Source organism: Lampetra fluviatilis, chromosome 67, assembly GCF_964198595.1.
Source record: "Lampetra fluviatilis chromosome 67, kcLamFluv1.1, whole genome shotgun sequence".
Classification (NCBI taxonomy): Eukaryota; Metazoa; Chordata; class Hyperoartia; order Petromyzontiformes; family Petromyzontidae; genus Lampetra; species Lampetra fluviatilis.
In genome coordinates this window covers 4,751,268-4,771,430 of record NC_136341.1, presented here as the reverse complement: position 1 = coordinate 4,771,430, position 20,163 = coordinate 4,751,268, and the positions used below count along the sequence as shown (strand labels likewise).

The 20,163-nt window shown below is 54.7% G+C and overlaps 1 protein-coding gene across 1 annotated transcript; it reads right to left on the bottom strand.

Moving 5' to 3' along the window:
* Positions 1 to 4,915: 4,915 nt before the first annotated feature.
* LOC144952433 (carboxypeptidase B-like) lies at positions 4,916 to 19,774 on the bottom strand. The gene is made up of 11 exons (XM_078882832.1): positions 19,508 to 19,774; positions 18,846 to 18,921; positions 17,846 to 17,970; positions 15,335 to 15,434; positions 14,214 to 14,315; positions 12,361 to 12,465; positions 10,625 to 10,735; positions 9,830 to 9,920; positions 7,919 to 8,121; positions 6,854 to 6,938; positions 4,916 to 5,584 (listed from the first exon to the last, which is right to left on the bottom strand). The coding sequence occupies exons 1-11, from the start codon at positions 19,576 to 19,578 to the stop codon at positions 5,397 to 5,399; spliced, it is 1,257 nt and encodes a 418-aa protein (XP_078738958.1). The 5' UTR covers positions 19,579 to 19,774; the 3' UTR covers positions 4,916 to 5,396.
* Between the last annotated feature and the right edge of the window lie 389 nt (positions 19,775 to 20,163).

The window sequence follows — 20,163 nt, the reverse complement described above, 5'->3', positions numbered from 1 at the left end:
CCACTACCACCACCCCACCACCACCACCACTCCACCACCACCCCACCACCCCACCACCCCACCACCCCACCACCACTACCACCACCCCACCACCACCACCACTCCACCACCACCACCACCAACCCACCACCCCCACCCCACGCGCTAAATGCTTTCAAGCTATCGATTACCGATTCAGTGATTCTGCACTTGCTCTATTACCATAGTACTATACCGCCTTCGACTTTTATGAACGACCGGGTGTTTCAGGTTTAGCGATTTGTCGTATTATCCGGCCGTATAGCAAATGAAAAAAATACAAATGCTTTACTGTGCGAGTTAAAAAAATTGGTGTTTGAATGTTGATGTTTGTTTTTAATGTAGGGCACCTTTATAACAACACTTGCCCCCAGCCCCTGCCCCACGGTGCGTGCGAGGCTACAGGGGGGACCTTTGTCCTTGGTGTTTTCTTGACTCGGCCGTCAATGCCGTCTACTGTGACACGACTGTGTGTGGTTCTGTGTGTGTGTAGTGTAGTGTGTGTTGTGTGTGTAGTGTGTGTTGTGTGTGTTGTGTGTGTGTGTGGTGTGTGTGGTGTGTGTGTGTGTTGTGTGTGTAGTGTGTGTGTGTGGGGTGTGTTGTGTGTGTGTGGTGTGTGTGTGTGTGTGTGTTGTGTGTGTGTGTGTGGTGTGTGTGTGTGTTGTGTGTGAGTGTGTGTGTGTGTTGTGTGTGTGTGCTGTGTGTGTGTGTGGGGGTGTGTGTGTGTGTGTGGTGTGTGTGGTTCTGTGTGTGTGTTGTGTGTGTGTGGTGTGTGTGTAGTGTAGTGTGTGTTGTGTGTGTAGTGTGTTTTGTGTGTGTTGTGTGTCTGTGTGGTGTGTGTGTGTTGTGTGTGTGGTGTGTGTGTGTGGGGTGTGTTGTGTGTGTGTGTGTGGTGTGTGTGTGTGTTGTGTGTGAGGTGTGTGTGTGTGGTGTATGTGTGTTGTGTGTGAGTGTGTGTGTGTTGTGTGTGTGTGTGCTGTGTGTGTGTGTGGGGGGTGTGTGTGTGTGTGTGTTGTGTGTGGTGTGTGTGGTGTGTGTGTGCTCGTGTGTGGTGTATGTGTGTTGTGTGTGAGTGTGTGTGTGTTGTGTGTGTGTGCTGTGTGTTGTGTGTGTGTGGGGTGTGTGTGTGTGGTGTGTGTGTTGTGTGTGTGTGGTGTGTGTGTTGTGTGTGTGTGTGGTGTGTGTGTGGGGTGTGTGTGTGTGTGTGGTGTGTGTGTTGTGTGTGTCTGGGGTGTGTGTTGTGTGTGTTGTGTGTGTGTGTGTTGTGTGCGTGTTGTGTGTGTGTGTGGGGTGTGTGTGTGTGGTGTGTGTGTTGTGTGTGTGTGTTGTGTGTGTGTGTGGGGTGTGTGTGTGGTGTGTGTGTGTTGTGTGGTGTGTGAGTGTGGTGTGTGTGTGTGGGCTGTGCGTGTGTCTGTTGTGTGTTAGTGTGTTGTGTGTGAGTGTGTGTGTTGGTGTGTGTGTGGTGTGTGTGTGTGGTGTGTGTGTTGTGTGTGTGGTGTGTGTGTTTATTTGTGTTGTGTGTGGTGTATGTGTGTTGTGTGTGGTGTGTGTGTTGTGTGTGTGTGTTGTGTGTGTGAGTGTTGTGTATGTGAGTGTTGTGTGTGTTGTGTGTGTCTGTGTGTTGTGTGTGGTGTGTGGTGTGTGTGTGTTGTGTGTGTGTGGTGTGTGTTGTGTGTGTGTGAGTGTGTGTGTGCGAGTGTGTGGTGTGTGTGAGTGTTGTGTGTGTGTGGTGTGTGTGTGAGTGTGTGTGTGCGCGTGTGTGGTGTGTGTGAGTTGTGTGTGTGGTGTGTGTGTGGTGTGTGGTTGTGTGGTGTGTGTGTGCGTGTGTGTGGTGTGTGTGAGTTGTGTGTGTGGTGTGTGTGGTGTGTGGTTGTGTGGTGTGTGTGTGCGTGTGTGTGGTGTGTGTGAGTTGTGTGTGTGGTGTGTGTGGTGTGTGGTTGTGTGGTGTGTGGTGTGTGTGTGGTGTGCGTGTGCGTGTGTGGTGTGTGTGTGTTGTGTGTGTGTTGTGTGTGTGTTGTGTGTGGGTTGTGTGTGTGTTGTGTGCGTGCGCGTGTGTGGTGTGTGTGTGTGAGTGTGCGTGTTGTGTGTGTGTGCTGTGTGTGTGGTGTGTGGTGTAAGTGTACGTGTGTGTGTGGTGTATGTGTGTGGTGTGTGTGTGTGGTATGTGTGTGTGTGTGCGCGTGTGCTGTGTGTGTGGTGTGTGTGTGTGTGGTGTGTGTGTGAGTGTACGTGTGTGTGTGTGAGTTAACGTGCGTGTTGTGTGTGTGTTGTGTGTGTGAGTGTACGTGTGCGCGTGTGTTGTGTGTGTGTTGTGTGTGGTGTGTGTGGTGTGTGTGAGTGTACGTGTGTGTGTGTGTTGTGTGTGTGTGTTGTGTGTGGTGTGTGTGTGTGTGGTGTGTGTGAGTGTACGTGTGTGTGTTGTGTGTGTGTGTTGTGTGTGTGGTGTGTGTGTGTGTACGTGTGTGTGTGTGAGTTAACGTGCGTGTGCGTGTTGTGTGTGTGAGTGTACGTGTGCGCGTGTGTTGTGTGTGTGTTGTGTGTGGTGTGTGTGTGTGTGGTGTGTGTGAGTGTACGTGTGTGTGTGTGTTGGGGTGGAGCGGTGGTGCAGCGGTTAGCGCTACGCTGCGCTACGAACCTGGCGACCTGGGTTCGATTCCCGCTCACGACCAACACCAGTGACGATTATCTGAACCGGTCCTGGGCCTCCCCTAGGTCGACTCAGCCTGAAATGAGTATCTGACGTAGTGTGTGAACATCGCCGCTGGAGAAACAAAGGCGGTCGGGCGTGGTGCTGGCCACCCACCCCCCCCTCGTGTACCTTTCTGGTCTTGATAGGTGCTCGCTAACAGCACTTGCCCCTAGAGTCTGTTAAGGCTATGCGGGGGATCTTTATTTGTATCTTTGTGTGTGTGTGCGCGCGTGTGTTTGTATGTCTGGCGAGGTCGACTCAGCCTCAAATGACTACCTGGTGTGGTGCGTAAAAACATCGTCACTGGGGAGACAAAGGCGGCCGGGCGTGGGGCTGGATACCCCCTCCCCCCCTCGTGTGACATTCCGGCCTTCATAGGTGCTCGCTAACAGCACTTGCCCCAACAGTCTGTCCAGGCTATACGGGGGATCTTTGTCTTCGTTTTTTCTTCGTCTTTTTTCACGGTACTGTACTCGTTTGAGGCTGAGTCGACCTAGGGGAGGCCCAGGACCGGTGCAGATCATCGCCACGGGTGTTGGTGGCCGTGAGCAGGAATCGAACTCGGGCTGCCGGGTTCGTAGCGCAGCGTAGCGCTAACCGCTGCACCACCGCTCCCCACACAACAACAACAACAACCGACATTCACCAGGACGGGGTGGGAACATCGCCACGCTGCTTGTGCCAGGCTAGGTGCACTTTAAGGCCACGTGAAATGTCCCCTGGCAGGAGGTCACGGGACAGACCCAGCAGGTGCCATGGGTTGACTGCTGTGCCAGGCTAGGTGCAGGAGGTCAAGGGGGAAACCCAGCAGGTGCCATGGGTTGACTGCTGTGCCAGGCTAGGTGCAGGAGGTCACGGGGAAACCCAGCAAGTGCCATGGGTTGACTGCTGTGCCAGGCTAGGTGCAGGAGGTCAAGGGGGAAACCCAGCAAGTGCCATGGGTTGACTGCTGTGCCAGGCTAGGTGCAGGAGGTCAAGGGGGAAACCCAGCAGGTGCCATGGGTCGACTGACTGAGATGACTACTGGCAGATGCACCACCTGTGCCCCCTACTGTGCCAGGCTAGTTGCAGGAGGTCACGGGACAGACCCAGCAGGTGCCATGGGGTTGACCGACTGAGATGACTGGCAGATGCACCATCTGTGCCCCCTACTGTGCCAGGCTAGGTGCAGGGGGTCACGGGACAGACCCAGCAAGTGCCGTGGGTTGACTGCTGTGCCAGGCTAGGTGCAGGAGGTCACGGGACAGACCCAGCAGGTGCCATGGGTCGACTGACTGAGATGACTACTGGCAGATGCACCACCTGTGCCCCCTACTGTGCAAGGCTAGGTGCAGGAGGTCACGGGACAGATCCAGCAGGTGCCATGGGTTGATCGACGGAGATGACCGGTAGATGCACCACCTGTGCCCCCTACTGTGCCAGGCTAGGTGCAGGGGGTCACGGGACAGACCCAGCAAGTGCCGTGGGTTGACTGCTGTGCCAGGCTAGGTGCAGGAGGTCACGGGACAGACCCAGCAGGTGCCATGGGTCGACTGACTGAGATGACTACTGGCAGATGCACCACCTGTGCCCCCTACTGTGCCAGGCTAGGTGCAGGAGGTCACGGGACAGATCCAGCAGGTGCCATGGGTTGATCGACTGAGATGACCGGTAGATGCACCACCTGTGCCCCCTACTGTGCCAGGCTAGGTGCAGGGGGTCACGGGACAGACCCAGCAAGTGCCGTGGGTTGACTGCTGTGCCAGGCTAGGTGCAGGAGGTCACGGGACAGACCCAGCAGGTGCCATGGGTCGACTGACTGAGATGACTACTGGCAGATGCACCACCTGTGCCCCCTACTGTGCCAGGCTAGGTGCAGGAGGTCACGGGACAGATCCAGCAGGTGCCATGAGTTGATCGACTGAGATGACCGGTAGATGCACCACCTGTGCCCCCTACTGTGCCAGGCTAGGTGCAGGAAGTTACAGGACAGACCCAGCAGGTGCCATGGAGTTGACCGACTGAGATGACTGGCAGACGAACCACCCACAGACACACAACGAGACACACAACGAGACACACACACGAGACACACAACGAGATACACACAACACGGTGACACTGGACCCCGTTTATGTTTCAACAAACATTTTATTGGGGGGTGGGGGAAGAGCGGGGGGCGGCGGGATGGAGGGGGACACGTGGTCAGACGTTCACAATGGACGCACACGGGCGGACACGGACTGGTGGACACACGCACATTGACACACACACACACACACGTTCATCCAACAGTCCATCAGACTATCGGTCTATCCATCAGTCTATCCATCGGTCAGTCCATCCATCAGTCCATCAGACTATCGGTCTATCCATCGGTCAGTTCATCCATCAGTCCATCAGTCCATCAGATTATCGGTCTATCCATCGGTCAGTTCATCCATCAGTCCATCAGACTATCGGTCTATCCATCGGTCAGTTCATCCATCAGTCCATCAGTCCATCAGTCCATCAGATTATCGGTCTATCCATCGGTCAGTTCATCCATCAGTCCATCAGTCCATCAGACTATCGGTCTATCCATCGGTCAGTTCATCCATCAGTCCATCAGTCCATCAGTCCATAAGATTATCGGTCTATCCATCGGTCAGTCTATCCATCCGTCCATTGGTCCGGCCTCCGTGCCCCGCCGTCGCCACCACGGGGCTCTCTACTTGGCGTTGGCGAGCACATACTCTGCAATGACCTTGACGGCCAGCATCGTCTCTTCGCACGTGGCCTTGATCTGGCTCTCGGGCAGCAGGAAGCCGTAGCGTCCCGTGTCGCGCAGTTCGAGCGTGAAGGAGTATTTGACGCCCACGTCATAGGCCCAGTCGTCGGAGCCGCCAGACGCGATGTCTGGTGGTGGTAGGTAGGTAGGGGGTGAAGGAGGGGAGAAACGTCGTGATCGATTACATTGGTCAACACACTTTTTCTGGCATAAGGTATTCCAACGGTTTTGGGGTGCTGATTCCAAATCTGGCATCAGTTTTTGTCTATTACATCAGGTTTTTGAGATATGAAATATTGCATTTTCAATAAAAACTGCGGAAGAAAAATATTAAATAAATGTGGATATCTGCTTGCGTTGTGGCCGAAACGTCGTGAGAATTATTTTATTATGTTTTATTTTTATTATTTTATTATTTCCATTCTACGTGACTTTACCGAAAGAACCAAGACGTCACGGAAGCTTCAAATTATGATGATAATTTTTCTATTGATCTATGTGACTTTACAGAAGTAACCCAAATGGTACAATAACAAACAGGTCCCTGCGGGGTGGGCTGGTAGGAACGAACAAAAACGATACGAAGGGAGAGTTTGAGGCCTAGTTCTAGGCTTTAGGCCTAGCTGTAGGCTTTAGGCCGCTGTGAGTTAATTTTTTTATTAAAATGTTTTAATTATTCATGTAAAAGCTTTAAATTTAAATGTTTCTATTTAAAAAACATCAGGGAATGTAACATTGTTAAACATTAACTCCCTTTCACACACGCGGAGGTACGATACGAAGGGAGAGTTTGAGGCCTAGTTCTAGGCTTTAGGCCTAGCTGTAGGCTTTAGGCCGCTGTGAGTTAATTTTTTTATTAAAATGTTTTAATTATTAATGTAAAAGCTTTAAATTTAAATGTTTCTATTTAAAAAACATCAGGGAATGTAACATTGTTAAACATTAACTCCCTTTCACACACGCGGAGGTACGATACGAAGGGAGAGTTTGAGGCCTAGTTCTAGGCTTCAGGCCTAGCTGTAGGGTTTAGGCCGCTGTGAGTTAATTTTTTATTTAAATGTTTTAATTGAAAACTATCTCAGGGAATTATAAGGGAATGTTACACTTGTTTAGCCAGGAAAGCCTCACTGAGTCTAAAGGTTTTTGTAGGGTCCTGCCAAGTGTTTGCCGTAGGGGGCGATGTTGCTACACCTAATCGGACATCGGACGGACGGACGATATAATCTATTGTAGGCTGGTTCACTTCGTTCCTACCAGTAAAATAACGACGATGAAGCGACTAAATGAGATGACGTCACGGCGTGTGGATGTGTGACGCGGTGTGACGTCACGGCGTGTGGATGTGTGACGCGGTGTGACGTCACGGCGTGTGGATGTGTGACGCGGTGTGTCCTCACAGATGGTGGTGGCGCTGGAGCCGTAGGTGTAGCGCGTGTTGTAGAGTCCCTGCAGGGCGCTCACAGCCTTCTTAGACAGACTTTGCTGTGGTGCGGACACGGACATGGGGGGGGGAGGGGTTAGAGGGTGGGGGTGAGGGGGAGGGTGGGGTTAGGGGGGTGAGGGGGGTGAAGGGTGAGGGGGGGTGAGGGTGAGGGTGGGGGGGGGGTGAGGGGGGGGTGAGGGGGGTGAGGGTGGGGGTGAGGGTGGGGGTGAGGGTGGGGGTGAGGGTGGGGGTGAGGGGTGGGTGGGGGGGGTGGCGGGGGGGGGGACCACGTGACAAGGACGTGGTGACTGGGTGGTCAATGAGGAGGAGGATGACAATGGGGAGGATGACAACAACGTGGATGATGACGACAACGACGATGATGATGATGATGACGATGACGACGATGATGATGACGACGATGATGACGAGGATGATGACGACAACGATGATGACGACGATGATGACGACGATGATGACGAGGATGATGACGACAACGATGATGACGACAACGACGATGATGACGAATGACAACGACGATGACGACGACGACAACGATGATGACGAGGATGATGACGACAGCTATGATGACGAGGATGATGACGACAACGACGATGCCAACGAGGATGATGACGACAACGACGATACCAACGTGGATGATGACGATGACGACGATGATGACGAGGATGATGACGACGACGACGACGACGACGACGATGATGACGACAACGATGATGACGAGGATGATGACGAGGATGACGACGATGATGACGAGGATGATGACGAGGATGACGACAAAACGATGATGACAACGATGATGACGAGGATGATGACGAGGATGACGACAAAACGATGATGACAACGATGATGACGAGGATGATGACGAGGATGACGACGAGGATGACGACGACGATGATGACGACGACAACGATGACGACGACAACGACGATGACGACAACGACGACGACGACGACATCAATGACGACGACGACGACATCGACGACGAGCGCGCGCGCGCCGTGTGCCGTGCGCTGCTCACGAGCTCGGCGTGGTTGGGCGGCAGCGTGTAGGTGTAGGCGTAGGGGAACAGCAGCATCTGCGAGTACGAGTGCACCGACACGTACGCCTTGATGGAGGAGATGCGCGAGCGGATGAAGTCGGCCATGGAGCTCGACTCCACCTCGGACTCGAAGCGAGTGCCGCAGTAAGTCTCCGCACACGGGTTAGGTGACGCGCCTCCAGCTGTCACGTGGTGGGGGAGGTGAGGGGGGGGGTGGGGGGGTGGGGGGGGGTGAGGGGGTGGGGTGGGTGGGGGGGTGGGGGAGGTGAGGGGGGTGAGGGGGTGGGGGAGGTGAGGGGGGTGGGGGAAGGTGAGTGGGGTGGGGGAGGTGGGGGGGGTGAGGGGGGGTGGGGGTGGGGGGGGGGGTGAGGGAGTGGGGGTGGGTGGGGGGGTGGGGGAGGTGAGGGGGGTGGGGGAAGGTGAGTGGGGTGGGGGAGGTGGGGGGGTGGGGTGGGTGGGGGGGGGTGGGGGGGTGGGGGGGTGGGGGGAAGGTGAGTGGGGTGGGGGAGGTGGGGGAGGTGGGGGGGGGGTGAGAGGGGTGGGGGTGGGGGAGGTGAGGGGGGTGGGGGAAGGTGAGTGGGGTGGGGGAGGTGGGGGGGTGAGGGGGGTGGGGGTGGGGGGGGGGGGGGGGGTGGGGGGGTGGGGGAAGGTGAGTGGGGTGGGGGAGGTGGGGGAGGTGGGGGGGGGTGAGAGGGGTGGGGGTGGGGGTGGGGGAGGTGAGGGGGGTGGGGGAAGGTGAGTGGGGTGGGGGAGGTGGGGGGGTGAGGGGGGTGGGGGTGGGGGGGGGGGGGTGAGGGGGGTGGGGTGGGTGGGGGGGGGGTGGGGGGGTGGGGGGGTGGGGGAAGGTGAGTGGGGTGGGGGAGGTGGGGGAGGTGGGGAGGTGAGGGGGGTGGGGGTGGGGGGGTGGGGGGGTGGGGGGGTGAGGGGGGGTGGGGGGGAAGTGAGGGGTGGGGGAGTTAGGGGGGGCACAGGAAGACAACAATGGGGGGGTAGGGGGTGGAGGTAGAGGTGAGGGGGGTGGGGGAAGTGGGGGAAGTGGGGGGGGGGGGGGGGGGTGGGGGGGGGGGATTACGGGGTGGGGGGCACAAGGACAACAATGGGGGGGGGGGGGGGTGACCCCGTTGACCTGAGTTCGATTCCAACATGAGTGGCAAACATTTGAACCGGTCCGCTGTGCCCGCGGTTGTGGTGGTGGTTGTGGTTGTGGTGGTTGTGGTGGTGTTAGTGGTGGTGGTGGTTGTGGTGATGGTGGTGGTTGTGGTGCTGGTTGTGGTGGTTGTGGTGGTGGTAGTTGTGGTGGTTGTTGTGGTGGTTGTGGTGGTGGTTGTGGTGTTGGTGGTTGTGGTGGTTGTGGTGGTAGTTGTGGTGGTTGTGGTGGTAGTTGTGGTGGTGGTAGTTGTGGTGGTGTTAGTGGTGGTGGTGTTGGGATGCTTGTGATGGTGGTAGTGGTGGTGGTTGTGGTGGTGTTAGTGGCGGTGGTTGTGGTGTTGGTAGTGGTGGTGGTAGTTGTGGTGGTGGTTGTGGTTGTGATGGTGGTAGTGGTGGTGGTAGTGGTGGTTGTGGTGGTGGTTGTGGTGGTGGTGGTGGTGTTGGGATGCTTGTGATGGTGGTAGTGGTGGTGGTTGTGGTGGTGGTTGTGGTGGTGGTTGTGGTGGTGGTGGTGGTGTTGGGATGCTTGTGATGGTGGTAGTGATGGTGGTTGTGGTGGTGGTTGTGGTGGTGGTGGTAGTTGTGGTGGTGTTAGTGGTGGTTGTTGTGATGGTGGTAGTGGTGGTGGTAGTGGTGGTGGTTGTGGTGTTAGTGGTGGTTGTGGTGGCGGTGGTTGTGGTAGTTGTGGTGGTGTTAGAGGTGTTAGTTGTGGTGGTTGTGGTGTTGTGGTGCACTCCGTACTGCACCAGCCGGCGTTGAAGTTGCGGTTGGGGTCGGTGCCGATGCACGAGGAGCCCGCGTTGGGGGAACGCGTCTTGCGCCACATTCTGTCCTGTGGGGGGTGGGGGGAGGGGGGGGGAGTGGGGGGGAGGGGGGGGGAGTGGGGGGAGGGGGAGTGGGGGGGGGTGGGGGGAGGGGGGGGGAGTGGGGGGTGGGGGGTGGGGGGAGGGGGGGGATTGGGGGGGAGTGGGGGGAGGGGGGGGGTGGGGGGAGGGGGGGATTGGGGGGGAGTTGGGGGAGGGGGAGTGAGGGGAGTAGGGGTGGGGGGAGTGGGGGGAGTGGGGGAGTAGGGGGGGGGGTGAGGGGGAAGTGGGGGGGGTGGGGGAGTGGGGGGGAGGGGGGGGAGTGGGAGGGGGGAGTGGGGTGGCGGTCGGCAGTGAGACAAAAACAAAGATCCCCCGCGTAGCCTCTAACAGGCTGTAGGGGCAAGTGCTGTTAGCAGCGAGTAGCAGCAGCACCTATGAAGGCTACCGGCACTGTGGCACACGAGGGGGGGTGGGTGGCCAACACCACGCCCGCCCGCCTTTGTCTCCCCTGTCGCGATGTTTACACATCGCACCAGGTACTCATTTGAGGCTGGAGTCGACCTAGGTGAGGCCCAGGACCGGTTCAGAAAATCGTCACCGGTGTTGGCCGTGAGCGGGAGCCGGGTTCGATGTTTCTCGTCGTCGTGTTTGTTGTTGTTTGTTGTTGTTTGTTGTTGTTTGTTGTTGTTTGTTGTTGTTTGTTGTTGTTTGTTGTTGTTTGCTGTCTCACGTTGCTCCAGCTGTAGACGTATCCGTCCACGTTGAACACGGTGAGGATGTGGAAGTCCATGTTGTCCAGCAGGTTCGTCATGACAGCGTCCGAGCCGTACGTGGACACGCCCTGAGCCACGCACGCGCAGACACAGACAGAGACAGAGACACGCACAGGGAGACACACAGAGACACACACAGAGACACACACAGAGACACAGACACAGACAGAGACACAGACACACACAGAGACATACACAGAGACACAGACACAGACAGAGACAGAGACACAGACAGAGACACAGACACAGACAGAGACACAGACAGAGACACAGACACAGACAGAGACAAAGACAGAGACACAGACAAAGACACAGACAGAGACAGAGACACAGACACAGACAGAGACACAGACACACACAGAGACACACACAGAGACACAGACACAGACAGAGACGCAGACAGAGACAGAGACACAGACAGAGACACAGACAGAGACACAGACAGAGACACACACACAGACACACACGCAGACACACAGAGACACACACACACAGAGACACACACACACAGAGACACACACAGAGACACACACAGACACACAGAGACACACACAGAGACACAGACAGAGACACAGACAGAGACACAGACACAGACAGAGACAGAGACACAGACAGAGACACAGACAAAGACACAGACACAGACACAGACAGAGACACAGACAGAGACACAGACAGAGACGCAGACAGAGACACAGACAGAAACACAGACAGAGACACAGACAGAGACACAGACAGAGACACGCACAGGGAGACACACAGAGACACACAGAGACACACACAGAGACACACACAGAGATACAGAGACACACACAGACACACACGCAGACACACAGAGACACACACACACAGAGACACACACACACAGAGACACACACACACAGAGACACACACAGACACACAGAGACACACAGAGACACAGACAGAGACACACACAGAGACACACACAGAGACACGCACAGGGAGACACACAGAGACACGGAGACACACACAGAGACACACACAGACGCAGACACACACGCAGAGACACAGACGCAGACAATGGGACACCGTTATAACGCGAGACCATTCGAACACGGGAGATCATTCAAACTCCACTCACTCTCATGCTGCAGAACAGGGTGGTGGTGGTGGGGGTGCGGGAGATTACCAGAGGTGTGGACTCGAGTCATGTGACTTGGACTCGAGTCAGACTCGAGTCATGAATTTGATGACTTGCGACTCGACTTGGACTTGCATAACAATGACTTTGTCCCACCTATGAGATGTGGACTCGAGTCATGTGACTTGGACTCGAGTCAGACTCGAGTCATGAATTTGATGACTTGCGACTCGACTTGGACTTGCATAACAATGACTTTGTCCCACCTCTGAGATGTGGACTCGAGTCATGTGACTTGGACTCGAGTCAGACTCGAGTCATGAATTTGATGACTTGCGACTCGACTTGGACTTGCATAACAATGACTTTGTCCCACCTATGAGATGTGGACTCGAGTCATGTGACTTGGACTCGAGTCAGACTCGAGTCATGAATTTGATGACTTGCGACTCGACTTGGACTTGCATAACAATGACTTTGTCCCACCTCTGGAGATTACACAAAGATGCGAGCCCCCCATCGCTCGCCCCCCTTGCATCCACCACTGCCCGGATTCGAACCCTCCCCCCACCCCTCAGCCCCCCGGTCGCTCACCTCCTTGACGAACCACTGGCAGAAGGCCGGAGAGATCCATTCGCGAGCGTGGAAGGTGCAATCCATGAAGAAGGCCTTCTTTTGCGTCTGGCTCTTCTTCCCCAGCTGGTAGGAGGGAAAGAGGTGAAGGTGTCGAGATGTTGACTACCTCGCCCGGTCTACAGGAGGTCGTGGGTTCGATCACGACCCCAGCACTTGAATATTTGGAGTTTGCGCGTCTCTCTCTCTCATCATCATCACGGTGGCTAGGAGATGTTAACTACCTCGCCCGGTCTACAGGAGGTCGTGGGTTCGATCACGACCCCAGCACTTGAATATTTGGAGTTTGCGCGTCTCTCTCTCTCTCATCATCATCACGGTGGCTAGGAGATGTTGACTACCTCGCCCGGTCTACAGGAGGTCGTGGGTTCGATCACGACCCCAGCACTTGAATATTTGGAGTTTGCGCGTCTCTCTCTCTCATCATCATCACGGTGGCTAGGAGATGTTGACTACCTCGCCCGGTCTACAGGAGGTCGTGGGTTCGATCACGACCCCAGCACTTGAATATTTGGAGTTTGCGCGTCTCTCTCTCTCATCATCATCACGGTGGCTAGGAGATGTTAACTACCTCGCCCGGTCTACAGGTGGTCGTGGGTTCGATCCCTAGCCTGACGACGCCTGCTGCTGTTTATTTATAATCTGCGTCTCATCATCATCACGGTGGCTAAGAGATGTTGACTACCTCGCCCGGTGTACAGGAGGTCGTGGGTTCGATCTCGATCACGACGCCTGCTGCTGTATATTTGGAGTCTGCGTGTCTCTCATCATCATCACGGTGGCTAGGAGATGTTGACTACCTCGACCGGTCTACAGGAGGTCGTGGGTTCGATCCCTAGCCTGACGACGCCTGCTGCTGTATATTTGGAGTCTGTGTCTCTCTCTCTCATCATCATCATCACGGTGGCTAAGAGATGTTGACTACCTCGCCTGGTCTACAGGAGGTCGTGGGTTCGATCCAGACCGTGACCTCCTGCTGTATATTTGGAATCTGCGTCTCTCTCTCTCATCATCATCATCACGGTGGCTAGGAGATGTTAACTACCTCGCCTGGTCTACAGGAGGTCGTGGGTTCGATCCCTAACCTGACGACGCCTGTTGCTGTATATTTGGAGTCTGCGTCTCTCTCATAATCATCATCATCACGGTGGCTAAGAGATGTTGACTACCTCGCCTGGTCTACAGGAGGTCGTGGGTTCGACCTCGACCACGACGCCTGCTGCTGTGTATTTGGAGTCTGCGTGTCTCCATCATCATCGTCATCACGGTGGCTAGGAGATGTTAACTACCTCGCCTGGTCTACCCCCGCCCACTGCCCGAGTAGCCCCGCCCACTGCTCTGTAGCGCCGCCCACTGTCCCTGTAGCCCCGCCCACTGCTCTGTAGCTCCGCCCACTGCCCTGTAGCCCCGCCCACTGCCCTGTAGCCCCGCTCACAGCCCTGTAGCCCCGCCCACTGCCCTGTAACTCCGCCCACGGCCCTGTAGCCCCGCCCACTGCCATGTAGCCCCGCCCACTGCCTTGTAGCCCCACCCACTGCCCTGTAGCCCCGCCTACTGCCCTGTACCCCCACCCACTGCCATGTAGCCTCGCCCATTGTCCTGTAGCCCCGCCCACTGCCATGTAGCCTCGCCCACTTCCCGTGTAGCCCCGCCCACTTCCCGTGTAGCCCCGCCCACTGCCCTGTAGCCCCGCCTACTTCCCGTGTAGCCCCGCCCACTTCCCGTGTAGCCCCGCCCACTTCCCGTGTAGCCCCGCCCACTTCCCGTGTAGCCCCGCCCACTTCCCGTGTAGCCCCGCCCACTGCCCGGGGTACCGTCAGCAGCAGGAGCGGGCGGCCCTGGTAGGAGGATCCGATCTGTGTGAGGGACAGCAGCTCGGGGTTCTCTGCCACGATGCTCGACTGCCACGTGGTGATCTGCAAGAGGGGGGCGAACGGACATCGCCATCGTCACCATCGTCAACGTCGTCACCATCACCGTCATTGGCATCATTATCGCCATCATCATCACCATCAACATCACCGTCATCGACATCTTCAACATCACCGTTATCAGCATCATTATCGCCATCACCAGTAACGTCATCATCATCATCGTCAACGTCATCATCATCACCATCAACGTCATCATCATTATCAACGTCATCATCATTATCAACGTCATCAACATCACCATCATCATCATTATCAACGTCATCATCATTATCACCATCACCGCATCATCATCATCATCATCAACATCACCGTCATCAGCATCATTATCGCCATCACCATCAACGTCATCATCATTATCAACGTCATCATCATCAACATCATCAACATCACCATTATAATCATCACCGCCATCATCATTATCACCATCACCGCATCATCATCATCACCATCACCGTTATCAGCATCATTATCGCCATCACCATCAACGTCATCATCATTATCAACGTCATCATCATCAACATCATCAACATCACCATTATAATCATCACCGCCATCATCATTATCACCATCACCGCATCATCATCATCACCATCACCGTTATCAGCATCATTATCGCCATCACCATCAACGTCATCATCATTATCAACGTCATCATCATCAACATCATCAACATCACCATTATCGGCATCATCGCCATCACCATCAACGTCATCATCATCAACATCACCGTCATCATCATTATCACCATCAACGTCATCATCACCGCCATCATCATCACTGTCATCATCATTATCACCATCAACGTCATCATCACCGCCATCATCATCACTGTCATCATCATTATCACCATCACCGCCATCATAAATATCACCATCAACGTCATCATCATCACTGTCATCATCATCACCACCGTCACCACCACCGTCACCACCTCCACCACCGTCACCACCACCACCGTCACCACCACCGTCACCACCTCCACCACCGTCACCCCCTCTCACCTCGTCCCAGTTGTGGTACTTCTCGTAGTTGTAGCCGACGGTGGAGCGAGTCCCATCGATCTGTGCATCGATGGCCTGCTGCACGTCCTGGATGAAGGGCCTGTCGTGGGCAGAGTGAGGGGGGGGGGCAGAATGGTGGGGGGCAGAGTGTGGTGGGGGGCAGAGTGGTGGGGGGCAGAGCGGTGGGGGGGGTGGGGGGCAGGCAAGGGGATTCACGTCCGAAGCGGAGACGGAGCTCACGGATTTACACCCCTTAGGGACAGGGCCGGTTCAAGGCGTGGGGGGCTTTAGGAGCTGCAGGCCAGAGATTAAGTGAAAAGTTCTAGATTTGAAGCTTTCGTGACTGCAAGGAATCAAATTCTTAGGTTTTTTCGGTCAAGTCACGTAGGTAAAACATCAAAATTAATGAAAATAAAATAAAAACAAAAATCACGACGTTTCGGAGGCAACACAAGTCTCCGTCATCAGGTGGGACCGTCACAGCCAGATTAGCCAGATTAGCTGCATCAAGTCACTTGATGCAGCTAATTCGGCTGTGACGGTCCCACCTGATGACGGAGACTTGTGTTGCCTCCGAAACGTCGTGATTTTTGTTTTTATTTTATTTTCATTAATTTTGATGTTTTACCTACGTGACTTTACCGAAAAAACCTAAGAATATAAAGTGAAAAGTTGTTTCGTTTGGGAACGCTGAATTATATTTGATTGTTAGCCTTGTAGAAATAATTAACACTTTTTATTTTTTATTTAACTTTGTTTTTCTTGTTAATTGTTTTTTTTACCCTTCTATCTGGCAACAAAACTGACACCTTTTTTTTTACAAGGAGTCATGTTTGCATTGACCACAATACCTGCAGTCGGAATGCAAACAAAAAAAACATAACTCTGATGATGTATGCACTGTCCTTGAAGTTGATTGGTCCACACCCGAGACAGGTTTCCTTAGAGCCTAGTCTCACATGGTGTTGGACCAGATGACGCCAAAAGGCGCACAACTCAAAGACAATGCACCATCAGAGTATGAGAGCTCGGGGTAAGCATTTACACCATTGGTACCTCAGTTTTCCTTATTAATTGTTTTTTTTTACCTTTTTATCTGGCAACAAAACTGACACTTTTTTTTTACAAGGAGTCATGTTTGCATTGAACACAATACCTGCAGTCGGAATGCAAACAAAAAAACATAACTCTGATAATGATATGCATACATTATCAGAGTGCAGGTATTATGGTCAATGCAAACATGACTCCTTGTAAAAAAAGCAAAGGTGTCAGTTTTGTTGCCAGATTAAAGGGTAAAAAACCAATTATCATATATTTTGTTACTGGCAAATGAGGTACCAATGGTGTTTGTTTTCCTTTTTGAAAATATTACTGGGGGGGGGCTTACCAGTACCTGGAGCCACTAGCAGAGCCAGTGGGGGGGCGGATGGGGTGGCACGTGCCCCCCCCCCCCCAATGATCCTATCGAAATCCCTAATTTCGATCGGATCATTGGGATATATTCGTAATAAATCGGCATTTTGCGACGCACACTGCCACAGTGTAGCATATTAGTACGTGCCAGGGACTTTATGAGATGATAGGACAATAGTCTGAGTCCATAATTGGCGATAAGTAACGGCAAAGCAGTTGTAAGCGACTCAGAATTGTGCGCAGTTGCGTTACAGGACACACGACTTCCATGAAGGCGTGTGTCCTGTATAGACCCATAGAATAACACAGAGACCCACAGACTCACACAGAGACCCACAGACTCACACAGAGACACACAGACTCACACAGAGACACCCACAGACTCACACAGAGACCCACAGACTCACACAGAGTCCCACAGACTCACACAGACTCACACAGACTCACACAGAGACCCACAGACTCACACAGAGACCCACAGACTAGAGACTCACACAGACACCCACAGACTCACACAGACTCACACAGACTCACACAGAGACCCACAGACTCACACAGAGACCCACAGACTCACACAGAGACCCACAGACTCACACAGAGACCCACAGACTCAAACAGAGACCCACAGACTCACACAGAGACCCACAGACTCACACAGAGACCCACAGACTCACACAGAGACCCACAGACTCACACAGAGACCCACAGACTCACACAGAAACCCACAGCCTAACATAGAGACCCACAGACTCACACAGAGACACACAGACTCCCCACACAGAGACCCACATACTCACCACGCAGAGACCCACAGACTCACACAGAGACCCATAGACTCACACAGAGACCCATAGACCCACACAGAGACCCACAGACTCACACAGACTCCCCACACAGAGACCCACAGACTCACACAGAGACCCATAGACTCACACAGAGACCCATAGACCCACACAGAGACCCACAGACTCACACAGACTCCCCACACAGAGACCCACAGACTCACACAGAGACCCACAGACTCACACAGAGACCCACAGACTCACACAGAGACCCACAGACTAGAGACCCACACACAGCGGGGAGCCCACGTACTGGAGCGGCAGGCCGCTGCGCTGCATGAAGGAGCGGGCGTAGTCGCCCTGCGTCGCGGGCACGCGGATGTCCACCTCCATGCCCACCGCAACCTGATCGGCGCTCTCAGGCCTCCAGAAGTCCAACTGTGGTGGTGGTGGTGGAGAGGGTGGAGAGGGTGGGATTGTGGTGGCGGTGGGTGGGATTGTGGTGGCGGTGGAGGGGGCGGAGGAGAGGGTGGGATTGTGGTGGTGGTGGAGAGGGTGGGATTGTGGTGGCGGTGATGGTGGTGAGTGTGATTGTGGTGGCGGTGATGGTGTTTGGTTGGGATTGTGGTGGGTGGGATTGTGGTGGGTGGGATTAAGGTGGGTGGGATTGTGGTGATGGTGATGGTGTTGGTTATGATTGTGGTGGGTGGGATTAAGGTGGGTGGGATTGTGGTTGCGGTGATGGTGTTGGTTGGGATTTTGGTGGGTGTGATTGTAGTGGGTGGGATTGTGGTTGCGGTGATGGTGTTGGTTGGGATTTTGGTGGGTGGGATTGTGGTGGGTGGGATTGTGGTTGCGGTGATGGTGTTGGTTGGGATTTTGGTGGGTGTGATTGTGGTGGGTGGGATTGTGGTGGCGGTGATGGTGTTGGTTGGGATTTTGGTGGGTTTGATTGTGGTGGTGGTGGGTGGGATTGTGGTGGTGGTGGGATTGTGGTGGTGGTGGGATTGTGGTTGCGGTGATGGTGTTGGTTGGGATTTTGGTGGGTGGGATTGTGGTGGGTGGGATTGTGGTTGTGGTGGTTGTGGTGACGAGTGGGTTTGTGGTTGTGGGTAGGATTGTGGTGGTGGTGCTGGGTGGGTTTGTGGTGGCGGTGGTGGAGCTGGGTGGGTTTGTGGTGGTAGGGTTTGTGGTGGTGGTAGTGGTTGTGGTGGTGGTGGGTGGGTTTGTGGTGGTTGTGGTGGGTTTGTGGTTGTGGTGCTGGGTGGGTTTGTGGTGGTGGTTGTGGTGGTGGGTGGGATTGTGGTTGGCACCTCGACGTTCTTGGCGAGGAGGCGGATCGCCTGAACCTGCTCCGGAGTCTTCACCACCATCCGGTAGACGACATCGCTGCGGTGTCACAGACGGCGCGTGACACTCACATACTGACACACTCACACACACACACACTGACACACACTGACACACAGACAGACACACACAAACACACAGACACACAGACACGCACACAAACACACACACACTGACACACACACACAAACACACAGACACACACAGACACACACACAGACACATACAGACACACAGACACACAAACACACACACAGACACACACACAGACACACACAGACACAGATACACACACAGACACACACCGACACACAGACACACACAGACACACAGACACACACACAGACACACACACACACAAAGACACACAGACACACACACAGACACACACACAGACACACACACAGACACACACACACACAAACACACACAGACACACACAGACACACACACAGACACACACACACAGACACACACAGACACACACAGACTGACACAGACAAACACACACACACACACTGACACTCACACACACAGACACACAAAGACACACACACACACAAAGACACACACACACAGTCACACACAGTCACACACACACAGACACACACACACAGAAACTGACCCATCGAAGCGACGAGCTGCGAGGCAACCTCCCAGCAGAGCCAGGAGGCAGACAGCCACCAGGGTCCTCATGGTGACTCGGGAAAGACAAAGGCGGCCGGGGCTGAGACGACCACGACGAGGAGGAGGAGGTGGAAGTGGAGGAGGTGGGTGGTGATGCAGGTAGAGAGAGCTGTGTGGAACGCGCCCCTCTTATACTCGGGAGGAGAGGGGACATTGCCTCCTGTGGATTGTTTGATCAAGAGTGGTGGTGGTGGGGGGGAGGTCAAGTTGATACCTATCCTCGTGTCACCCCGGTGAGGTTGGTGGTGGTGGTGGTTGTTGTGGTGGTGGTGTAGGGAAGGCCCTGGTTTATTTCGTCGTCGTCATCATCGTGAAAACGATGCTTTGAAACAAGGAGGTGCGTGGGTGAGGTGGGTGGAAGTTGGTGGAGGTGGGTTGGTGGAGGTGGGTGGAAGTGGGGGGGGGTGGAGGTGGGTGGGTGTGGGTGGAAGTGTGTGTAGGTGGGTGGAAGTGGGTGGAGGTGGGTGGAGGTGGGGGGGGGGGTGGAGGTGTTGTAGGTGGGTGGGTGTGGGTGGAAGTGTGTGTAGGTGGGTGGAGGTGGGTGGAAATGGGGGGGGGGGGGGGTGGAGGTGGTGTAGGTGGGTGGGTGTGGGT